This window comes from Oncorhynchus gorbuscha, linkage group LG07, assembly GCF_021184085.1.
Source record: "Oncorhynchus gorbuscha isolate QuinsamMale2020 ecotype Even-year linkage group LG07, OgorEven_v1.0, whole genome shotgun sequence".
Lineage (NCBI taxonomy): Eukaryota > Metazoa > Chordata > Actinopteri > Salmoniformes > Salmonidae > Oncorhynchus > Oncorhynchus gorbuscha.
In genome coordinates, this window is record NC_060179.1 from 20,083,743 (window position 1) to 20,102,316 (window position 18,574).

The window sequence follows — 18,574 nt, forward strand, 5'->3', positions numbered from 1 at the left end:
CCTCAGTATTTCTCTGGTTCTTGCTAGTACTCTGCCTCTGTACTTCTCTGGTTCTTGCTAGTGCTCTGTCTCAGTATTTCTCTGGTTCTTGCTAGTGCTCTGCCTCAGTATTTCTCTGGTTCTTGCTAGTGCTCCGCCTCAGTATTTCTCTGGTTCTTGCTAGTGCTCTGCCTCAGTTTTTCTCTGGTTCTTGCTAGTACTCTGCCTCTGTATTTCTCTGGTTCTTGCTAGTGCTCTGCCTCAGTATTTCTCTGGTTCTTGCTAGTGCTCTGCCTCAGTATTTCTCTGGTTCCTACTAGTGCTCTGCCTCAGTATTTCTCTGGTTCTTGCTAGTGCTCTGCCTCTGTATTTCTCTGGTTCTTGCTAGTGCTCTGCTTCAGTATTTATCTGGTTCTTGCTAGTGCTCTGCCTCTGTATTTCACTGGGTCTTACTAGTACTCTGCCTCAGTATTTCTCTGGTTCTTGCTAGTGCTCTGCCTCAGTATTTCTCTGGTTCTTACTAGTACTCTGCCTCTGTATTTCACTGGGTCTTACTAGTACTCTGCCTCTGTATTTCACTGGGTCTTACTAGTACTCTGCCTCTGTATTTCACTGGGTCTTACTAGTACTCTGCCTCTGTATTTCACTGGGTCTTACTAGTACTCTGCCTCTGTATTTCACTGGGTCTTACTAGTACTCTGCCTCTGTATTTCACTGGGTCTTACTAGTACTCTGCCTCTGTATTTCACTGGGTCTTACTAGTACTCTGCCTCTGTATTTCACTGGGTCTTACTAGTGCTCTGCCTCTGTATTTCACTGGGTCTTACTAGTGCTCTGCCTCAGTATTTCTCTGGGTCTTACTAGTACTCTGCCTCAGTATTTCTCTGGGTCTTACTAGTACTCTGCCTCAGTATTTCACTGGGTCTTACTAGTACTCTGCCTCAGTATTTCTCTGGTTCTTGCTAGTGCTCTGCCTCTGTACTTCTCTGGTTCTTGCTAGTGCTCTGCCTCAGTATTTCTCTGGTTCTTGCTAGTGCTCTGCCTCAGTATTTCTCTGGTTCTTGCTAGTGCTCTGCCTCTGTATTTCTCTGGTTCTTGCTAGTGCTCTGCTTCAGTATTTATCTGGTTCTTGCTAGTGCTCTGCCTCTGTATTTCACTGGGTCTTACTAGTACTCTGCCTCGGTATTTCTCTGGTTCTTGCTAGTGCTCTGCCTCAGTATTTCTCTGGTTCTTACTAGTACTCTGCCTCTGTATTTCACTGGGTCTTACTAGTACTCTGCCTCTGTATTTCACTGGGTCTTACTAGTACTCTGCCTCTGTATTTCACTGGGTCTTACTAGTACTCTGCCTCTGTATTTCACTGGGTCTTACTAGTACTCTGCCTCTGTATTTCACTGGGTCTTACTAGTACTCTGCCTCTGTATTTCACTGGGTCTTACTAGTACTCTGCCTCTGTATTTCACTGGGTCTTACTAGTACTCTGCCTCTGTATTTCACTGGGTCTTACTAGTACTCTGCCTCTGTATTTCACTGGGTCTTACTAGTACTCTGCCTCTGTATTTCACTGGGTCTTACTAGTGCTCTGCCTCTGTATTTCACTGGGTCTTACTAGTGCTCTGCCTCAGTATTTCTCTGGGTCTTACTAGTACTCTGCCTCAGTATTTCTCTGGGTCTTACTAGTACTCTGCCTCAGTATTTCACTGGGTCTTACTAGTACTCTGCCTCTGTACTTCTCTGGTTCTTGCTAGTGCTCTGCCTCAGTATTTCTCTGGTTCTTGCTAGTACTCTGCCTCAGTATTTCTCTGGTTCTTGCTAGTGCTCTGCCTCAGTATTTCTCTGGTTCTTGCTAGTGCTCTGCCTCTGTACTTCTCTGGTTCTTGCTAGTGCTCTGCCTCAGTATTTCTCTGGTTCTTGCTAGTGCTCTGCCTCAGTATTTCTCTGGTTCTTGCTAGTGCTCCGCCTCAGTATTTCTCTGGTTCTTGCTAGTGCTCTGCCTCAGTTTTTCTCTGGTTCTTGCTAGTACTCTGCCTCAGTATTTCTCTGGTTCTTGCTAGTACTCTGCCTCTGTATTTCTCTGGTTCTTGCTAGTGCTCTGCCTCAGTGTTTCTCTGGTTCTTGCTAGTGCTCTGCCTCAGTATTTCTCTGGTTCCTCCTAGTGCTCTGCCTCAGTATTTCTCTGGTTCTTGCTAGTGCTCTGCCTCTGTATTTCTCTGGTTCTTGCTAGTGCTCTGCTTCAGTATTTATCTGGTTCTTGCTAGTGCTCTGCCTCTGTATTTCACTGGGTCTTACTAGTACTCTGCCTCTGTATTTCACTGGGTCTTACTAGTACTCTGCCTCAGTATTTCTCTGGTTCTTGCTAGTGCTCTGCCTCAGTATTTCTCTGGTTCTTACTAGTACTCTGCCTCTGTATTTCACTGGGTCTTACTAGTACTCTGCCTCTGTATTTCACTGGGTCTTACTAGTACTCTGCCTCTGTATTTCACTGGGTCTTACTAGTACTCTGCCTCTGTATTTCACTGGGTCTTACTAGTACTCTGCCTCTGTATTTCACTGGGTCTTACTAGTACTCTGCCTCTGTATTTCACTGGGTCTTACTAGTACTCTGCCTCTGTATTTCACTGGGTCTTACTAGTGCTCTGCCTCTGTATTTCACTGGGTCTTACTAGTGCTCTGCCTCAGTATTTCTCTGGGTCTTACTAGTACTCTGCCTCAGTATTTCACTGGGTCTTACTAGTACTCTGCCTCAGTATTTCTCTGGTTCTTGCTAGTGCTCTGCCTCTGTATTTCACTGGGTCTTACTAGTACTCTGCCTCAGTATTTCTCTGGTTCTTGCTAGTGCTCTGCCTCAGTATTTCTCTGGTTCTTACTAGTACTCTGCCTCTGTATTTCACTGGGTCTTACTAGTACTCTGCCTCAGTTTTTCTCTGGTTCCTACTAGTACTCTGCCTCTGTATTTCACTGGGTCTTACTAGTCCTCTGCCTCTGTATTTCACTGGGTCTTACTAGTACTCTGCCTCTGTATTTCACTGGGTCTTACTAGTACTCTGCCTCTGTATTTCACTAGGTCTTACTAGTAATCTGCCTCTGTATTTCACTGGGTCTTACTAGTACTCTGCCTCTGTATTTCACTGGGTCTTACTAGTACTCTGCCTCTGTATTTCACTGGGTCTTACTAGTGCTCTGCCTCAGTATTTCTCTGGGTCTTACTAGTACTCTGCCTCTGTATTTCACTGGGTCTTACTAGTACTCTGCCTCTGTATTTCACTGGGTCTTACTAGTACTCTGCCTCTGTATTTCACTGGGTCTTACTAGTACTCTGCCTCTGTATTTCACTGGGTCTTACTAGTACTCTGCCTCTGTATTTCACTGGGTCTTACTAGTACTCTGCCTCTGTATTTCACTGGGTCTTACTAGTACTCTGCCTCTGTATTTCACTGGGTCTTACTAGTACTCTGCCTCTGTATTTCACTGGGTCTTACTAGTATTCTCCCTCTGTACCTCTCTCTTTCCCCCCTGCAGGACAGGGAACCCTTTGAAAATCAGTAGGTCTACTGTGAAACACTCACATTCTTTACATTACAATCTATGCTTTAACTCTACAGTTATTACTTATAATGATATTTTATCCAGTGAAAATAAATGAATGAATGGATGAACCAATGATGTCCATCAATCTCTCTATCAATCTCATGTGTGTTGGTTTTTCTCCATCCAGGAGAGGCGTAAGTTTGGCCCCCTGGGCTGGAACATCCCGTACGAGTTCAACCAGGCAGACTTCACCTCCAGCATGCAGTTTGTCCAGAACCACCTGGACGAGTTGGACGTGAAGCGTGGCGTCAACTGGAGCTGCCTGCGCTATATGCTGGGCGAGGTCCAATATGGCGGCCGCGTAACAGACGACCTGGACAAACACCTTCTCAACACCTTCACCCGCGTGTGGTTCAGCGAGAGCACATTCGCCGACAAGTTCTGTTTCTACAAGGGTTATACTATACCCAAAGCCAAGAATGTGCCGGATCACCTGCTCCACATTGAGACCCTGCCACTGGTCGACTCGCCAGAGGTAAGAGGGGGGAGAGATGTTATTGGTGTGACATTAGTGCTACATCATTATTTTCTGCTTGCAGTTAGCAGACTGTTAATGTTAGACAGGTTTTGGTTATTTTTGAATAGGCTAATATCACACTGGAGCAACAAACATAATTTCTACTACTCAAACATACAACACATATACTAATCACAGTTGTGTGACCAACAGGTGTTCGGTCTTCATCCTAATGCTGACATTACGTACCAGACAAACATGGCCAACAAGATCCTAAGCACCATCATCAATATCCAACCCAAGGACAGTGGAGGAGGGGGTGGGGAGACAAGAGAGGCCACTGTCCAGAAACTGGCCAACGAGATGCTGGACAAGCTGCCACCAGACTACGTTCCACATGAGGTAACCAACCAGACATGGACGAGGTTGATTGTGTCAATCATGGGTTGGGGTCAATAATTGTTATATCTTGGTTCTGTAAAGATACCATATGTACCACAGATCAGCTGAACAACTACATCAATAATTAAGGTCCCCTCTACTTTGTGCTTCAGGTGAGAGCTCATCTTCAGAAAATGGGCCTTTTCCAGCCCATGAACATCTTTCTGCGGCAGGAGCTTGACCGCATGCAGCGAATCATAGGCTGTGTACGGAGTACCCTCACCGATCTGAAACTGGCCATTGATGGTAAGTCTCTAAAAAACACATACTGTAAATGCATACAGAGGTACTATGAAAAGATCATATGTAATAAAAACAACTTTCACACTGTACAGTGTAAATAGCATGGAAATACAATACATAGCTAGTTAGCAACTTTTGATAAGAAATTAGACAACATTTTTCTCTACTCCAAAATCGAAGTCAGACCTTTGAGTCTGGTTATAGGTTTCGAGTCCCTGAACTAAACTATCTACCATTAGGGACCATTATCATGTCAGAGGATTTGAGGGATGCCCTGGACAGCATGTACGACGCACGCATCCCCAAGCTGTGGCAGAAGATCAGCTGGGACTCTGCGACGCTGGGCTTCTGGTTCACGGAGCTACTGGAGAGGAACCAGCAGTTTTATACCTGGATCTCCAGTGGACGGCCCCACCAGTTCTGGCTCACTGGCTTCTTCAACCCACAGGTAGGATATACGTGACCAACTGCTTTGATTCAGTCTTATGTAGCAGAATTTGAAATTATGTTTTTTTTACATTGGTTAAAAGCAGAGACACAGAGCTACAACATGGTATATCATACACTGCATTCAAATGAACAATGGGAAAGTCATTCTGCTTTGAAAGTTGATCAACTTTGAGAAAATGGCCTTTGAATGTTTTGGTACCTACTGGAGAGCTCTTCTTTGTCTACACCCCTTCAGCATCGTTCACACCCTCTTAAGTTTTAGCCCCACCCAACTCTTTAAGGGTTGATCTGAGTGTTCTATCCTAACAACGACAGTCAAGCATCCAAGCTAACTGGCAAACGTTGGCTAGCTACTTCAAGACTCAAATGAGAGAACAGCTCACTGACTATTTTACTCGCCATAGCATAGCTGGTTAGGCTGTTTATATGTTATCCAGAGCATTGGTGACTGCAACTGTGCTGCTGGCAACAGTTTATGTTTTTTTGCCAACATTTACTGACACCGGACATATTCAACTGGTGTTGAGCGTTCGTAAATTTGTCAGTTATTCTGCACTCTGGCATACTCAGACGAGAGTGCTCTGAAATCGGAGTAGTTAGCCAGAGTGAATTTACCAGCTACATCTATCAACAGTTGTCGCTGTGACATTCTATTGAAATGGTTACTTGCATGGAGTCCTTTGTTAAGACATGTAGCTAGCTAGCTGGGTAAACAATTAACCATAATCACAACTCATGACGTTACTACCCTGCATGAATCTGCAGGTAGCTAACCGCCCAGGTTCAATATTAGCTAGCTAACATTAGGCTATAACTAGCAAAGCAAATGGCTCTGAGATACAAATAATAAGATCATACACGTAATGTTAGCTAGCGAGCCAGCCAGCTAACGTTAGCTAGCTAGCTAACAGTACACTTTTTAACTTAAAATGAAAACTACTTTACGTTCAAATGGCTCTCCTGTGAAGTAGTGATTCGCGACATATGCCTAGTTTCCTGACACGAGTCACATACTGCAAATGTACAAGCTCAGAGGTGGAGCAGACAAGGCAGTCGCACCAATGAATATCTGGTTACAGTACTTCGTGTGGAACTTGTACTCTTTATGTATTACCTGGGAATAATGTATATTACGTTATGATATAAATGTTAGGATTTTAAATAATGTTCTTTTAAAGCACCCAGCAAAAATGTTTTCAAATTCATGTCATGATAAACTGTGTGGTTTGTCATAGGGCTTTCTGACTGCCATGAGGCAGGAGACCACGAGGATGAACCTGGCCAAAGGCTGGGCTCTGGACACTGTCGTCCTGCACAACGATGTCACCCGGATGATGAGGGAGGATGTCACAGCGCCGCCGCCAGACGACATGGGCGGAGTCTACATCTATGGACTCTTCCTGGATGGCGCAGGGTGGGACAAGAGAAACGCCAAACTCACAGAGTCACCTCCAAAGGTTAGCATATAGCATTATCAATATTTATGCTCATTATTATTTGCTTCTCTAAGATCGATGGTAAAAACATTGAATGAACCAGACCTGGGTTCTGTCAACAACAACTACATGTATATGATCATACCAATGAAATAGTCCCAAAAGTGAAAACTCTAAATTCAATTGCACCTTGATTAATTGTATTTGACATAATGTATTTGACCCAGGTCTGTAATGAATTTCTTTTGAGTCTGAAGTTGTTAGAAACCAGCCTTTTGAGTCTCACCCCTGTCTTTCACTTCCAGGTCCTTTTCACAGTCCTCCCTGTGGTCCACGTCTATGCTATCAGCACGTTGGCTTCCGATGCCAAGCGTCAGCAAGGGATAAGCCTGTACCCCTGTCCCGTGTATAAGAAACCCAGACGCACAGACCTCACCTTCATCTTCTCCCTGCTGCTGCGCACCTTCCAGTCCCCTGACCACTGGACTCTGAGGGGAGTGGCTCTGCTCTGTGACTGCAAATGAGTGGAAATTTAATTTCAAGTGGTAGCCATTTTAGTTTTGCAAAACATGTTTGTGTTGGCGGAGGAAGTGCGTGTGTGAGTGTGTGAATGAGTGACTGTGTGTCTCAACCACATTCTGAATATGACAATGACGACAATGTGTGTGTTTATCTTATTCCAAGTGATTTCTCAGAATTACTATTTCTCTACGTAGTGCAAATTATTTGATTAATCAATAATGCTAGTATTTTGTGCAGCCAAATTACTATATTTGGAATTTTTATTAAACATATTTTCAAAGAATAACAGTAGATGTAAACAATGCACAAGTCATGTAGAAATGGTTGTTTTTGAATAACTCATCATATCCTGGTATTTTATTTGTTGAAGTGCTGTAGAAAAGATAGTTGTTATGACATGTTTCCCCTATTCCAATTTATCCACTAAAATCAACCCCTCTAACACTTCACCCTGTCAAAAAGCATTTGAATAGCATCATGTAGCATCATAGTAATAACACTTTTATAAAATTGTAATAATTATGTAATAAATCAGAGCATAGCAAACAAGGACGCCAGTAACATTTTTTCACAGTTCTATACCTCTTGACTGGGTTGTGCGTGTTGTAATACGAGTGTGGTTGTCATAAGCTGTTACGACACATTTCATGGGAAAAAACAAAAGCTTTCGATTACTATCTTGTCTACTATCTTAACATATGTTGGGCAAATAATTACCATAGCAACAGTTAGTGTAGTACTGCACTGAGTTTAGACCTTTTTCAACTGTGTTCATTGAATATAAACACAATCTACAGTTAACAAGAGTATTGGACAATTGAATACGATAATGACATGCACAATGTGTTACCTCTCCTTAGCAGCAGAGAGGCTTAAAATCCATCCTATATATGTAACGTGGCATAAACTCAAGAGAATTCCTCTCAACTTCATGAAATAATATCTATAGTCATGCCAAATCACTCACACTATAACAGAAAAAAATATCTAGAAATGGCTTCATATATTTAACAATACTAAATGAGCAGAAGATGCAAATATTCAGGAATCTGCTTATGTCCATAGGGAGTTAAATGTTGTACTTGCAATGTCTGTTCCTACTGGCCATTTGTATAGCTAATTATGATTTATTTTGAAATGTCATATCCATAGATATTTGACATAAGGCACAGTAGTTTCCTCACCCACCGTTTCATATAATACTATATGCTATATGCCAGCTTTTATCTTAGTCATCCGTGCATACACTGTACGTATGTCTGGTTCCGGGAATCGAACCGACTACCCTGGTGTTAGAAGGCCATACTCTACCAACTGAGCTACAAAGGACCAATTTAGAAATGAACCCATTTTCCTATGAAATGATATATACTTGTTATATATGTTTATATGTGCATTACTCCGCAGACGACAGCTGATTTCAGTTTTTCTCTGCAAAAAAAACTATTCACTGAATTCTGGTTCGGCGGGCATGAATTGACATCATTCAGTCCTAAAGCTCATCACTCTTCACATACCTTCACACAAGACATTTCTCTGTCAAGTTATTGTTTTGCATATGTAACATTAACCTTAATTAAACCATTCATACCAAAACTCAATTTCAACTTCCATCATTTCAGTAGTTTAGCCTTAACATCCCATATTCAGCCTTTCAACATGCAAATTAACGACAATTGAATATCCGTTATGTTGTAAGTATGTTGATTATGAAGATGTTGAAAGTCTGTAGAAAATGTCCAATCCCACAAACTTGCTGTAATTCTTTTCAGTTAATTTGTTTTGCACACTTGAAAGTCCATGTCTAATGTAAACAGGAAAAAATGAAAAAAATATATATATTTACTTGTTCTATGTAAATCCTTGAATTCCCTAAACAAAGATGACTTTCAAATGTTACAGGAGTGTGTGGATTATATAAACTCATCGTGTTGACACCCTAACTGGCCTGTTTCTGGGACCGGGACTACTGGGACTATGGGTCACAGGCCAATCCGAAAAAAAAGAAGGAAAAATAACATGTATGTTGTTGTTTTTCAGTTTCCTTGACCGCTGTTTTAGGAGAGCTGCTTGATATCATTTATCGGTACCTCATCCTCTCCATCCTCAGCCTCCTTGGTCACCTCCGTGTAGGCGAGGTCAGGGCTTGCAGATTTGCGTCCCTTGGGAGGTGGGATGGGTGCGGCACCCTCAGTGACCCCCTCGGCCCCCTCCTGGCCTTCCGCCACAGTCCTCTCCTTCTTCAGTTTGGCTGGCACATGGCTGGCAATAGATTCCTTGAGCCGCGAGCCGGACTGCTTGAGCCTCTCGCCGGACTGGCGGATCTTCTCCCGACGCTCAGTTGATACGATGCGCTCACCCATCTGCCCAACCTTGCTGTTCATGTTCTCTTTCGTCTTGGTCATGTTCGCACGGGAGAAGGTAGATTTGAAGCTCTCGATGCGGCTCAGGCCTGATTTCTTAATCGTGGCGGCCGTGGACGAGGCTTCCTCCACCACCATGTACTCCTCATCAGACTCAGGGGGGAGCTCAAAGTGGTCTGGCTCCACTTCGGCCGCCGAGGCTTTGGATGCCTTGGGTTGACTGGGTCCTTTGGGTTCCTTTTCGGCTGCCACAGCTGGCACCTCACTGTCACCCTATAATGAGATCAGAAACCAGGTTGAGTGTCTCAGAACCACCTCAAAACAACCAAAGGGACACACAAAAGCGCTTGTGTGTCTGCTTGCTAGTATACATCTGTAACCTGTAAAACCACACATTTCACTGCACCTCTCAAGTGTATGTGACAGTAAAACATAATTTTGTCTGCCTGCTAGTATACATCGGTAATATAAAGTGGTAGCACTTTGTTTCAGGTTTAATGATATCTGAGCTCTGGCAGAAGGATTGCAATAGTATTGAGGTTTAATACATAGAAAATAAAGACCAAAATTAAAAGTCTTGATGTTGGGAGGAGAATGACCACCATGATATTGACGTTTTTGCCTTAGTTGTTGAATGAAGAATCTGACATCTTGACGATCCTGAGAAGCATAGACCAACTGCTCTCGCTTAATGCTGCGTGTCCCATAACTCAGTTATTTAACGGGTTCATGTTTCATACAGTACTTCACTCATTAAAGTCAATGTTTGAAATGAGAGCAGCCACTCATGAAGACATTGCCAAAAACCATAAATAATTGTATGAATTACCATAGATGGCAGCTAAACTGGTATCTGCAACCCAACACTGTATCCAGCCCACACTGTGAGTTTCAGTTAAGCAGTGAATTTGGTTCAAACCATTATTTGTATATCTGTAAATCTGTTAATCCAATGAGTCCCACCGTGATGACGGCGCAAATTGGAATTCTAACCACTTTTAAACGTGGTGTGTGAGCTACAGACTTTTGAATGACTACAAACTATTTAAAGCTATCATTGAAAGTCTCTCACAAACATGCACATGTACCATGTTCTGCTCTGTGATGCTCACAAGCTACACAAGGTCATTCGAAGGTGAGGGGTTCTTCTACATAGAAGATCATAGTAAATCCTAGGACATGGCGTATATAATACTGTAATAAGCTCACGTAGTTGCTGTCTTAAACACCAAACTCTGCACAGTTGCCTCTGACTAGTTGGATATTCATCATTAGCAAAAAATGAATACAAATTGATCATGTTTTTGCTTTGGCTGACCTTTTCTTATTGACATTGGTCAATAAAACTTATGAATGTAACCGTTTATGTCAAATTGTTTTGAGTTGTACTTGTAGCCCTGGTTGTCCTGAAAAGGAAATGGTAAAACACTTAACTGTGAGGCTAAATATAAAGGCTGGACATGCAGATAAATGAAAGTCAATGAAAAGGAGATTTTTGATGGGGTCTCGGGACGAATAGGGTTAATAAGACAGGTCAACAAAATTTCACAGATTTGACCCTAATTGGCTGTTTTTTCCCCACCTACAATCACTTAATAACAGTATGATTTCAGTATTACAAAAAAACACCCTCCATTATAAAATGTAAATTAACTATGTTCTACGTGCATCTCAGAATTAAGTTATTAGCCTCTAATATTCTATGAAAACACAAGACTTTAATGATATTTCAAAAAGAATAATTTATTACATAATTCGAAATGTATGAACTTTATAGAATATGCCATAAAGGCCTACAGTATTTCACAACATGTCAAAGTTGGGTAGAAAGACTAAGGTTTTGATACAACATTGTGTCACCTGAGAGTTCAGCACCATTCATTTAGATATGTGTTCATTAAATAACGCTTTTAATGAGAACTGGTTTGATAGTCTTTGGCATATATCAGATGTCTACTGGTTCACTTGGGTCTCTCGTTTCCCTCTCCTGCTTGAAGTTATTTGGGAATTGGAGATGCTTCAGTACGTTTTCCATGGGCCTCCAGCTCATTCATCCTTTCAAGAAATGTTCACAAGAGAAAAACCATGTCTTAACATCATATCTTAACATTATGCATCAACTGTTTCATGTGTTTGAATTGCAGTTACATACAGTGCATTCGGAAAGTATTCAGACCCCTTCCCTTTTTCTACATTTTGTTACATAACCCCTCAATTCTAAACTGGATTAAGTAGTTTTTTCCCCTCATCAATCTACCCCATAATGACAAAGCAAAAACAGGTTTTTAGAAATGTTTGCAAGTGTATTAAAAATAAAAAACGGAAATATCCCATTTACACAAGGATTCAGACCCTTTACTCAGTACTTTGTTGAAGCACCTTAGGCAGCGATTACAGCCTTGAGTCTTTCTGGATATGACGCTACAAGCTTGGCACACCTGTATTTGGGGAGTTTCTCCCTTTCTTCTCTGCAGATCCTCTCAAGCTCTGTCAGGTTGGTTGGGGAGCGTTGCTGCGCTGCTATTTTCAGGGTCGTTGTCCTGTTGGAAGGTGAACCTTCGCCCCAGTCTGAGATACTGAGCGCTATGGAGCAGGTTTTCATCAAGGATCTCTCTGTACTTTGATCTGTGCATCTTTCCCTCGATCCTAGCCTCCCAGTCCCTGGTACTGAAAAACATCCCCACAGCATGATGCTGCCACCACCATTAACAATAGGGATGGTGCTAGGTTTCCTCCAGACGTGACGCTTGGCATTCCGATCAAAAAGTTTAATCAGACCAGAGAATCTTGTTTCTCATGGTTTGAGAGTCCTTTGGGTGCCTTTTGGCAAACTCCAAGAGGGCTGTCATGTGCCTTTTACTGAGGAGTGGCTTTCGTCTGGCCACTACCATGAAGGCCTGATTGGTGGAGTGCTGCAGAGATGGTTGTCCTTCTGGAAGGTTCTCCCATCTCCACAGAGGAACTCTATCAGAGTCACCATTGGGTTCTTAGTCACCGCCCTGACCAAGGCCCTTCTCCCCCGATTGCTCAGTTTGGCCGGGCGGTCAGCTCTAAGCATTAACTTACTTTTTAAAAATATATAAATTTGCAAAAATGTATATAAACCTGTTTTCACTTTGTCATTATGGGGTATAGATAGTGTGTAGATTGAAGAGGGAAAAAAAGTAATTTAATCAATTTTAGAATAAGGCTGTAACATAACAAAATGTGGAAAAAGTCATGTGGTTTGAAAACTTTAGAATTTCAAAGTATCGTGCCAAAGCCTTACACGTATTCAGGTTCCATTTATGGGTGAGGAAGTTTGCTTCCAATGCTGAATTCAGAGTTGCAGTGCTGTTCCAATATACTCTAACGAGGCATGTACCATTTGCTACATGAAATATTACTACTATTAATGTACTGTATCATTAATATGCCTCTTACGTATTATAGAACACCTGATCTAAACACTTACACTAAAGGTTCAAGCCTTTGACTTTATAAAACTACAGCCTCACACACGTAGGATTAACATGGATTAAAGGATTAATCATAAAGGATTATAACAACCTTTATGATAGGCCAAGCCCAATAAAACTCTGCCAGATGATGCCAAAGAAATTATGACTTTTGAAGTCTATTCAATACAATTTCAATATATAACTTAGCCCTATCACGAGGACATCATTCTGAGAATGTCCTCCCTCATTTTCTGTATAAACTATGTCATTTTGTACACAGTTATATATTTACTTGCTTATTTACATACGGACTGACTGACTTACCTACTTACTTACTAATTGGTCTTACTTATTTAATTACTAATGTGCCTTACTTACTAAACTACTTACTTACTAATTTGTCTTACCTACATACTTACTTACTCATTAATCTTACTTACTAATTTGTCTTACATACTAATTTGTCTTACTTAATTACTAATTTGTCTTACTTAATTACTAAATTGTCTTACTTACTAATTAGTCTTACTTAATAACATGTCTTACTTATTCCCTTGCGTTCATATAATTCTAAGAGAGGTTTATTGACCATCACGGCCTCATACCTAATACTTTATTAGGAGGTGAGGGCCTTGACAGGAAAAGGCTCTCAGCATAAAAACAGAAAGAGGACCCTGTGCACAGCAGGCTCTCAGAATAACGTTGTATAATAACTTAACTTGTATAATAATGTTGTCAGCTGTTATTTAGACCCAGCAAATAACAGAAAACCCCTTTACAAAGACTGGAGGTGCTCTTCATTATTAGAGAGAGAGCGAGACTGTTCTATTCGTGGAATATTCTGACTTAAATTCCAAATAAGTCTTTTTTTTTGCCATTTCAATGTTCTCTTGCCCAACATTACCTGGAAAAACAAAGAGGGTGTTCTTAATTAATATTCATGAACTGCCTTACAGTACGACGAGCTGATTTCTGTCAAGAGAGTAACTTGTTTTACAGTTTATCTCTCTAAAGAAATTGGGAGATACTTTAATGTGTTGTCAACATTAGAGCCATCTCTTTTGCTGAGACCAAACATTGTCAATTATATTACCTCAATCACCTCAGCTACCTCGTACCCCCAGCACATTGATTCGGTATCGGTACACTTGTCATTGTTATTGTATGTTATCACTGTATGTCCTTCATCTTTAAAAAACATTTATTTTTTCATTATTTTTTACACATGTTCATACTTTTCGGCTCTGCATTGTTGGGAAAGGGCTCGTGAGTCAGCATTTTACAGTAAAGTCTACACATGTTGTATTTGGCGCGGGTGACAAATAAGATGTTATTTGATAAATCTGTGCCACTGCAGGTTTAGGCTACAAGGGAAATCTAGGAAGATTAGTTCCATCCATTATCTTTTTCTTTCGATCCCCTTATACTGATCTAAATATAAGGGAATCATCACTAACCATGTACATGTTGGGTCTGTGCAGCTTATCCCAAAAAATTGCTAAATTTGAATTCTAATTTGCATTTACCAATTTTCATTTTAAACGATGACATAAAAAGAGCACCTAGTGGTCACTAAATGGCACAATCGCAGAATGGCAGACAGTGTGGTGAATTAGTCAATCCCGGTATACCAAGAGAATCAACCAACATTACTGTAACCATGCCACAGATGTCCCCACTCCTTGTTTGATTCCTAAACCTCCCTATCGTGTTTCATTTTCACTTCCCCCTTTAGAGTAAAAATAGAATGGAGCGGTCTTAACCCGTATGACCCATTCTGGACCAGGCAAACTGAGCAATTAGTAGAATTAAGTTGGTATCACTTTACTTTTACAGCCCCCTTATTACCTGGTATTTACTTCAAGACTGTTGGGAAACAGGATAAGTACGTACCGTTATAAAAATATTTGAAATAATTTCTAAAAATTACTGTTTGTAGTAATTTCACAATAAATTTTATTATAAACACCAGTGGTAATATTAATATAAAATAAAACATTATCTGTAATGCATTTGAGTAAAAACTGATGTTAAAATGTTTGAAAATTGATCCGGTTTTAGAGTCATCTTTAATTTCAGCATCCATTTCATAGCAGGGAGAGTATGAATTAAATCAACTCATTGCATGCCTTCAAAGTAATAGTTTCTTATTCAACATTAGTACTGTACACACTTGCATGCCAAACTGCATATTGTTCATTGATTATGCGGCTGCCAGTGAATCCAATTTGTTTATAGAAAAAGCATGTTGTTCTTTGTTATTTGACCTCCCCCTTTCTTTCCTAGTCTGAAATAAAATGGCAGCCAAGATCCACTCCGCCCCATCCGTGGCTGCTTAATCCAAATCGTATCGTCACTGGCAATCTGCCACATAGATTCGTATTCTTGAGTGCAGCATCTAACCTTTTAATAGACTGCACTAATATCTTACGTCCTGTCAAGGCAACTCAGGCCCTGAAATAATCAAGTCAATGGCAGGCCTGCAGCTGTTAGCTCAGGCCAAAGTCAAATTAAACCTGCACCATTCAACCATCTGAAAGAGTCCATGCTTTGATTTCACTTTTAACACGCTCAATTTTAACAGATTATTTCGGGCCCCCTGTCTCCATGTTGTTTCTGCAAGCAAAATCTCAACTAAAGTCTATGAGTTTGAACAATTTACCACATCCTTCTACAGCTCTTGAGAGTATGATCCTTAAATAACCAGTTAGAGGATGAAGATGACAATGGTGAGTACCCCTTGCTTCTGACAGCAATGACATTGGCTGAATGGGCTTACCTGGTAGATAACAACCCGGAACTTGTTCTTGGCCAACAGTTCCTCCTGGGTTATTTCCACCTTCTTGACGCGGATGTTCTGATTCTCCACCCGTACCCGAACGTCCTTGATGTGGCAGCTGACCTTCCGTGTCTTCTCCAGCAGCTTGTCCACTGTGCTGCTGGTGGCGGCGTGGTTTACCGTCAGCTTCACCACGTCCTCCTGGATGGTCTTGACGCTGTTCTCCAATTCTAGCTGCCTCTCCTCCATACGTGTCTGACACGTCTGTACGTTGTCAATGATGCCCGCCACACGCTCCAATAGCGCCATGATGGACGTCGTGTCGTCCCCCACAGCCAGACCCAGTTTATTAGCCATGGTTGGTGTCGTCAACCGCCTCGTCTCGGATCCAAAGGGAAAGGGTTGAGGATAGAAATATTTGTTTTTCTTAGTGGTCAGTAGAAACCGCAGAAAGGGTAACCAGGCCTCTAGATAGCTTCGACCTGATACTTGTCAGACCAGCAGGTGTTAGGAAGGGTTTGGTTGCTGGATCATTGGGCCATGGAGGGCAGCAGACACCTCGGGCCAAAGAGACTCACCGTGCTACTGGTCCCTCACCCAGGTCAAATGCAAAAGGACATGGAGGCTCCACCTCTCTAGGGTGTGGGCAGCTCAGGGGGATATGAGAGGGCAGATGCCGCCAGTCAGGGCTCAGAGAGAGAGACAAAGAGAGAGACATGGGGGCCAGACTTGACATGCGTTCGCCCTAGCTAAAAATACTGAGCGTTAAGTGACTCCTCTACATTTTTGGAAGATGTGTGGCTGGGATAATGGAATCCCCCCCCCCCCCCATTCTACAGTCATCTTCTATAAGCAAGTTATTTTTTTTCCATTGCACCATTGGACAACTGGCTACAGTTGAAGTTGGAAGTTTACATACACTTAGGTTGGAGTTATTAAAACTAGTTTTTCAACCACTCCACAAATTTCTTGTTAACAAACTATAGTTTTGGCAAGTCGGTTAAATCACCTATGACACAAGTGATTTTTCCAACAATTGTTTACAAACAGATGATTTCACTTAGAATTCACTGTATCACAATTCCAGTGGGTCAGAAGTTTACATACACCAAGTTGACTGTGCTTTTAAACAGCTTGGAAAATTCCAGAAAATGATGTCATGGCTTTAGAAGCTTCTGATAGGCCAATTGACATCATTTGAGTCAATTGGAGGTGTACCTGTGGATGTATTTCAAGGCCTACCTTCAAACTCAGTGCCTCTTTGCTTGATATCATGTGAAAATCAAAAGAAATCAGCCAAGACCTCAGAAAAAATTGTAAACCTCCACAAGTCTGGTTCATCCTTGGGAGCAATTTCCAAACACCTGAAGGTTCCACTGTCATGTTTTGTCTTATATTGTCTTGTCATTTTGCTTTCCCTTCTGTTCGTTTTCCCCCTGCTGGTCTTTTTAGGTTCGTTCCCTTTTTTCTCTCTCCCTCCCTCTCTCTCTTCTCTCTATCGTTCCGTTCCCGCTCCCAGCTGTTCCTATTCCCCTAATCAATCATCTATCTTTTCACACCTGTTCCGTATCTTGCCCTCTGATTAGAGTCCCTATTTCTCCCCTTGTCTTCCGTTTCTGTCCTGTCGGATCCTTGTATATTGTTCACCGTGCTGTGTCTTTGTCTCGCCCTGTCGTGTCGTGTTTCCCTCAGATGCTGCGTGTGAGCAGGTGTCTGAGTCTGCTACGGTCGGTGCCTTCCCGAGGCAACCTACAGTTTATGGTCGAGTCTCCAGTCTGTCCTCGTCACCACGAGTGGAATTAGTTTTTTATGCTTTGTTTACCGCTCCGATTTGTCTAGGAGTATTGCATATTTCCTTTACTGGAATAAAGACTCTGTTTTCGCCAAGTCGCTTTTGGGTCCTCATTCACCTGCATAACAGAAGGATCCGACCAAAGAATGGACCCAGCGACTACAGACGCTCGTAACACTGCCGTCGAGATCCAAGGAGCCATGCTCGGCAGACACGAGCAGGAATTGTCTGCTGCTCGTCATGCCGTGGAGAACCTGGCCGCTCAGGTTTCCGACCTCTCTGGACAGTTCCAGAGTCTTCGTCTCGTGCCACCTGTTACTTCCTGGTCTGCCGAGTCTCCGGAACCTAGGGTTAATAACCCACCTTGTTACTCCGGGCAGCCCACGGAGTGCCGCTCCTTTCTCACCCAGTGTGATATTGTGTTCTCTCTCCAACCCAACACATACTCTAGAGAGAGAGCTCGGGTTGCTTACGTCATTTCACTCCTTACTGGCCGGGCTCGAGAGTGGGGCACAGCTATCTGGGAGGCAAGGGCTGATTGTTCTAACAATTACCAGAACTTTAAAGAGGAGATGATTCGGGTTTTTGACCGTTCAGTTTTTGGTAGGGAGGCTTCTAGGGCCCTGGCTTCCCTATGTCAAGGTGATCGATCCATAACGGATTACTCTATAGAGTTTCGCACTCTTGCTGCCTCTAGTGACTGGAACGAGCCGGCGCTGCTCGCTCGTTTTCTGGAGGGACTCCACGCAGTGGTTAAAGATGAGATTCTCTCCCGGGAGGTTCCTTCCAGTGTGGACTCTTTGATTGCTCTCGCCATCCGCATAGAACGACGGGTAGATCTTCGTCACCAAGCTCGTGGAAGAGAGCTCGCGTTAACGGTGTTTCCCTGCTCCGCATCGCAACCATCTCCCTCCTCTGGCTCAGAGACTGAGCCCATGCAGCTGGGAGGTATTCGCATCTCGACTAAGGAGAGGGAACGGAGGATCACCAACCGCCTGTGCCTCTATTGCGGACTTGCTGGACATTTTGTCAATTCATGTCCAGTAAAAGCCAGAGCTCATCAGTAAGCGGAGGGCTACTGGTG

At 42.4% G+C, this 18,574-nt stretch overlaps 2 protein-coding genes across 2 annotated transcripts in view; one reads left to right on the forward strand and one right to left on the reverse strand.

Moving 5' to 3' along the window:
• dnah5l (dynein, axonemal, heavy chain 5 like) overlaps positions 1–9,526 on the forward strand; it is a 50,599-nt gene extending 41,073 nt beyond the window's left edge. The window contains exons 52-57 of the mRNA XM_046355752.1: positions 3,695–4,042; positions 4,238–4,426; positions 4,579–4,711; positions 4,948–5,156; positions 6,394–6,615; positions 6,900–9,526. Of these exons, the coding sequence (XP_046211708.1) occupies positions 3,695–4,042; positions 4,238–4,426; positions 4,579–4,711; positions 4,948–5,156; positions 6,394–6,615; positions 6,900–7,118 (1,320 nt within the window). The 3' untranslated portion in view covers positions 7,119–9,526. The remainder of the gene's footprint in view (positions 1–3,694; positions 4,043–4,237; positions 4,427–4,578; positions 4,712–4,947; positions 5,157–6,393; positions 6,616–6,899) is intronic.
• On the reverse strand, positions 7,344–16,373 carry LOC124039605 (caveolae-associated protein 4a-like). Its single transcript, XM_046355753.1, has 2 exons — positions 15,699–16,373; positions 7,344–9,752 (listed from the first exon to the last, which is right to left on the reverse strand). The coding sequence occupies exons 1-2, from the start codon at positions 16,053–16,055 to the stop codon at positions 9,174–9,176; spliced, it is 936 nt and encodes a 311-aa protein (XP_046211709.1). The 5' UTR covers positions 16,056–16,373; the 3' UTR covers positions 7,344–9,173.
• Positions 16,374–18,574: the final 2,201 nt, after the last annotated feature.

What these genes read in the sequence shown, in the direction of transcription:
- LOC124039605 (XM_046355753.1), bottom strand. Translation starts at nt 16,055, where the DNA reads ATGGCTAATAAACTGGGTCTGGCTGTGGGGGACGACACGACGTCCATC. An exon ending in TCCGGGTTGTTATCTACCAG is followed by an intron (nt 9,753 to 15,698) that starts GTAAGCCCATTC and finishes ATCTCATTATAG; the next exon opens with GGTGACAGTGAGGTGCCAGC.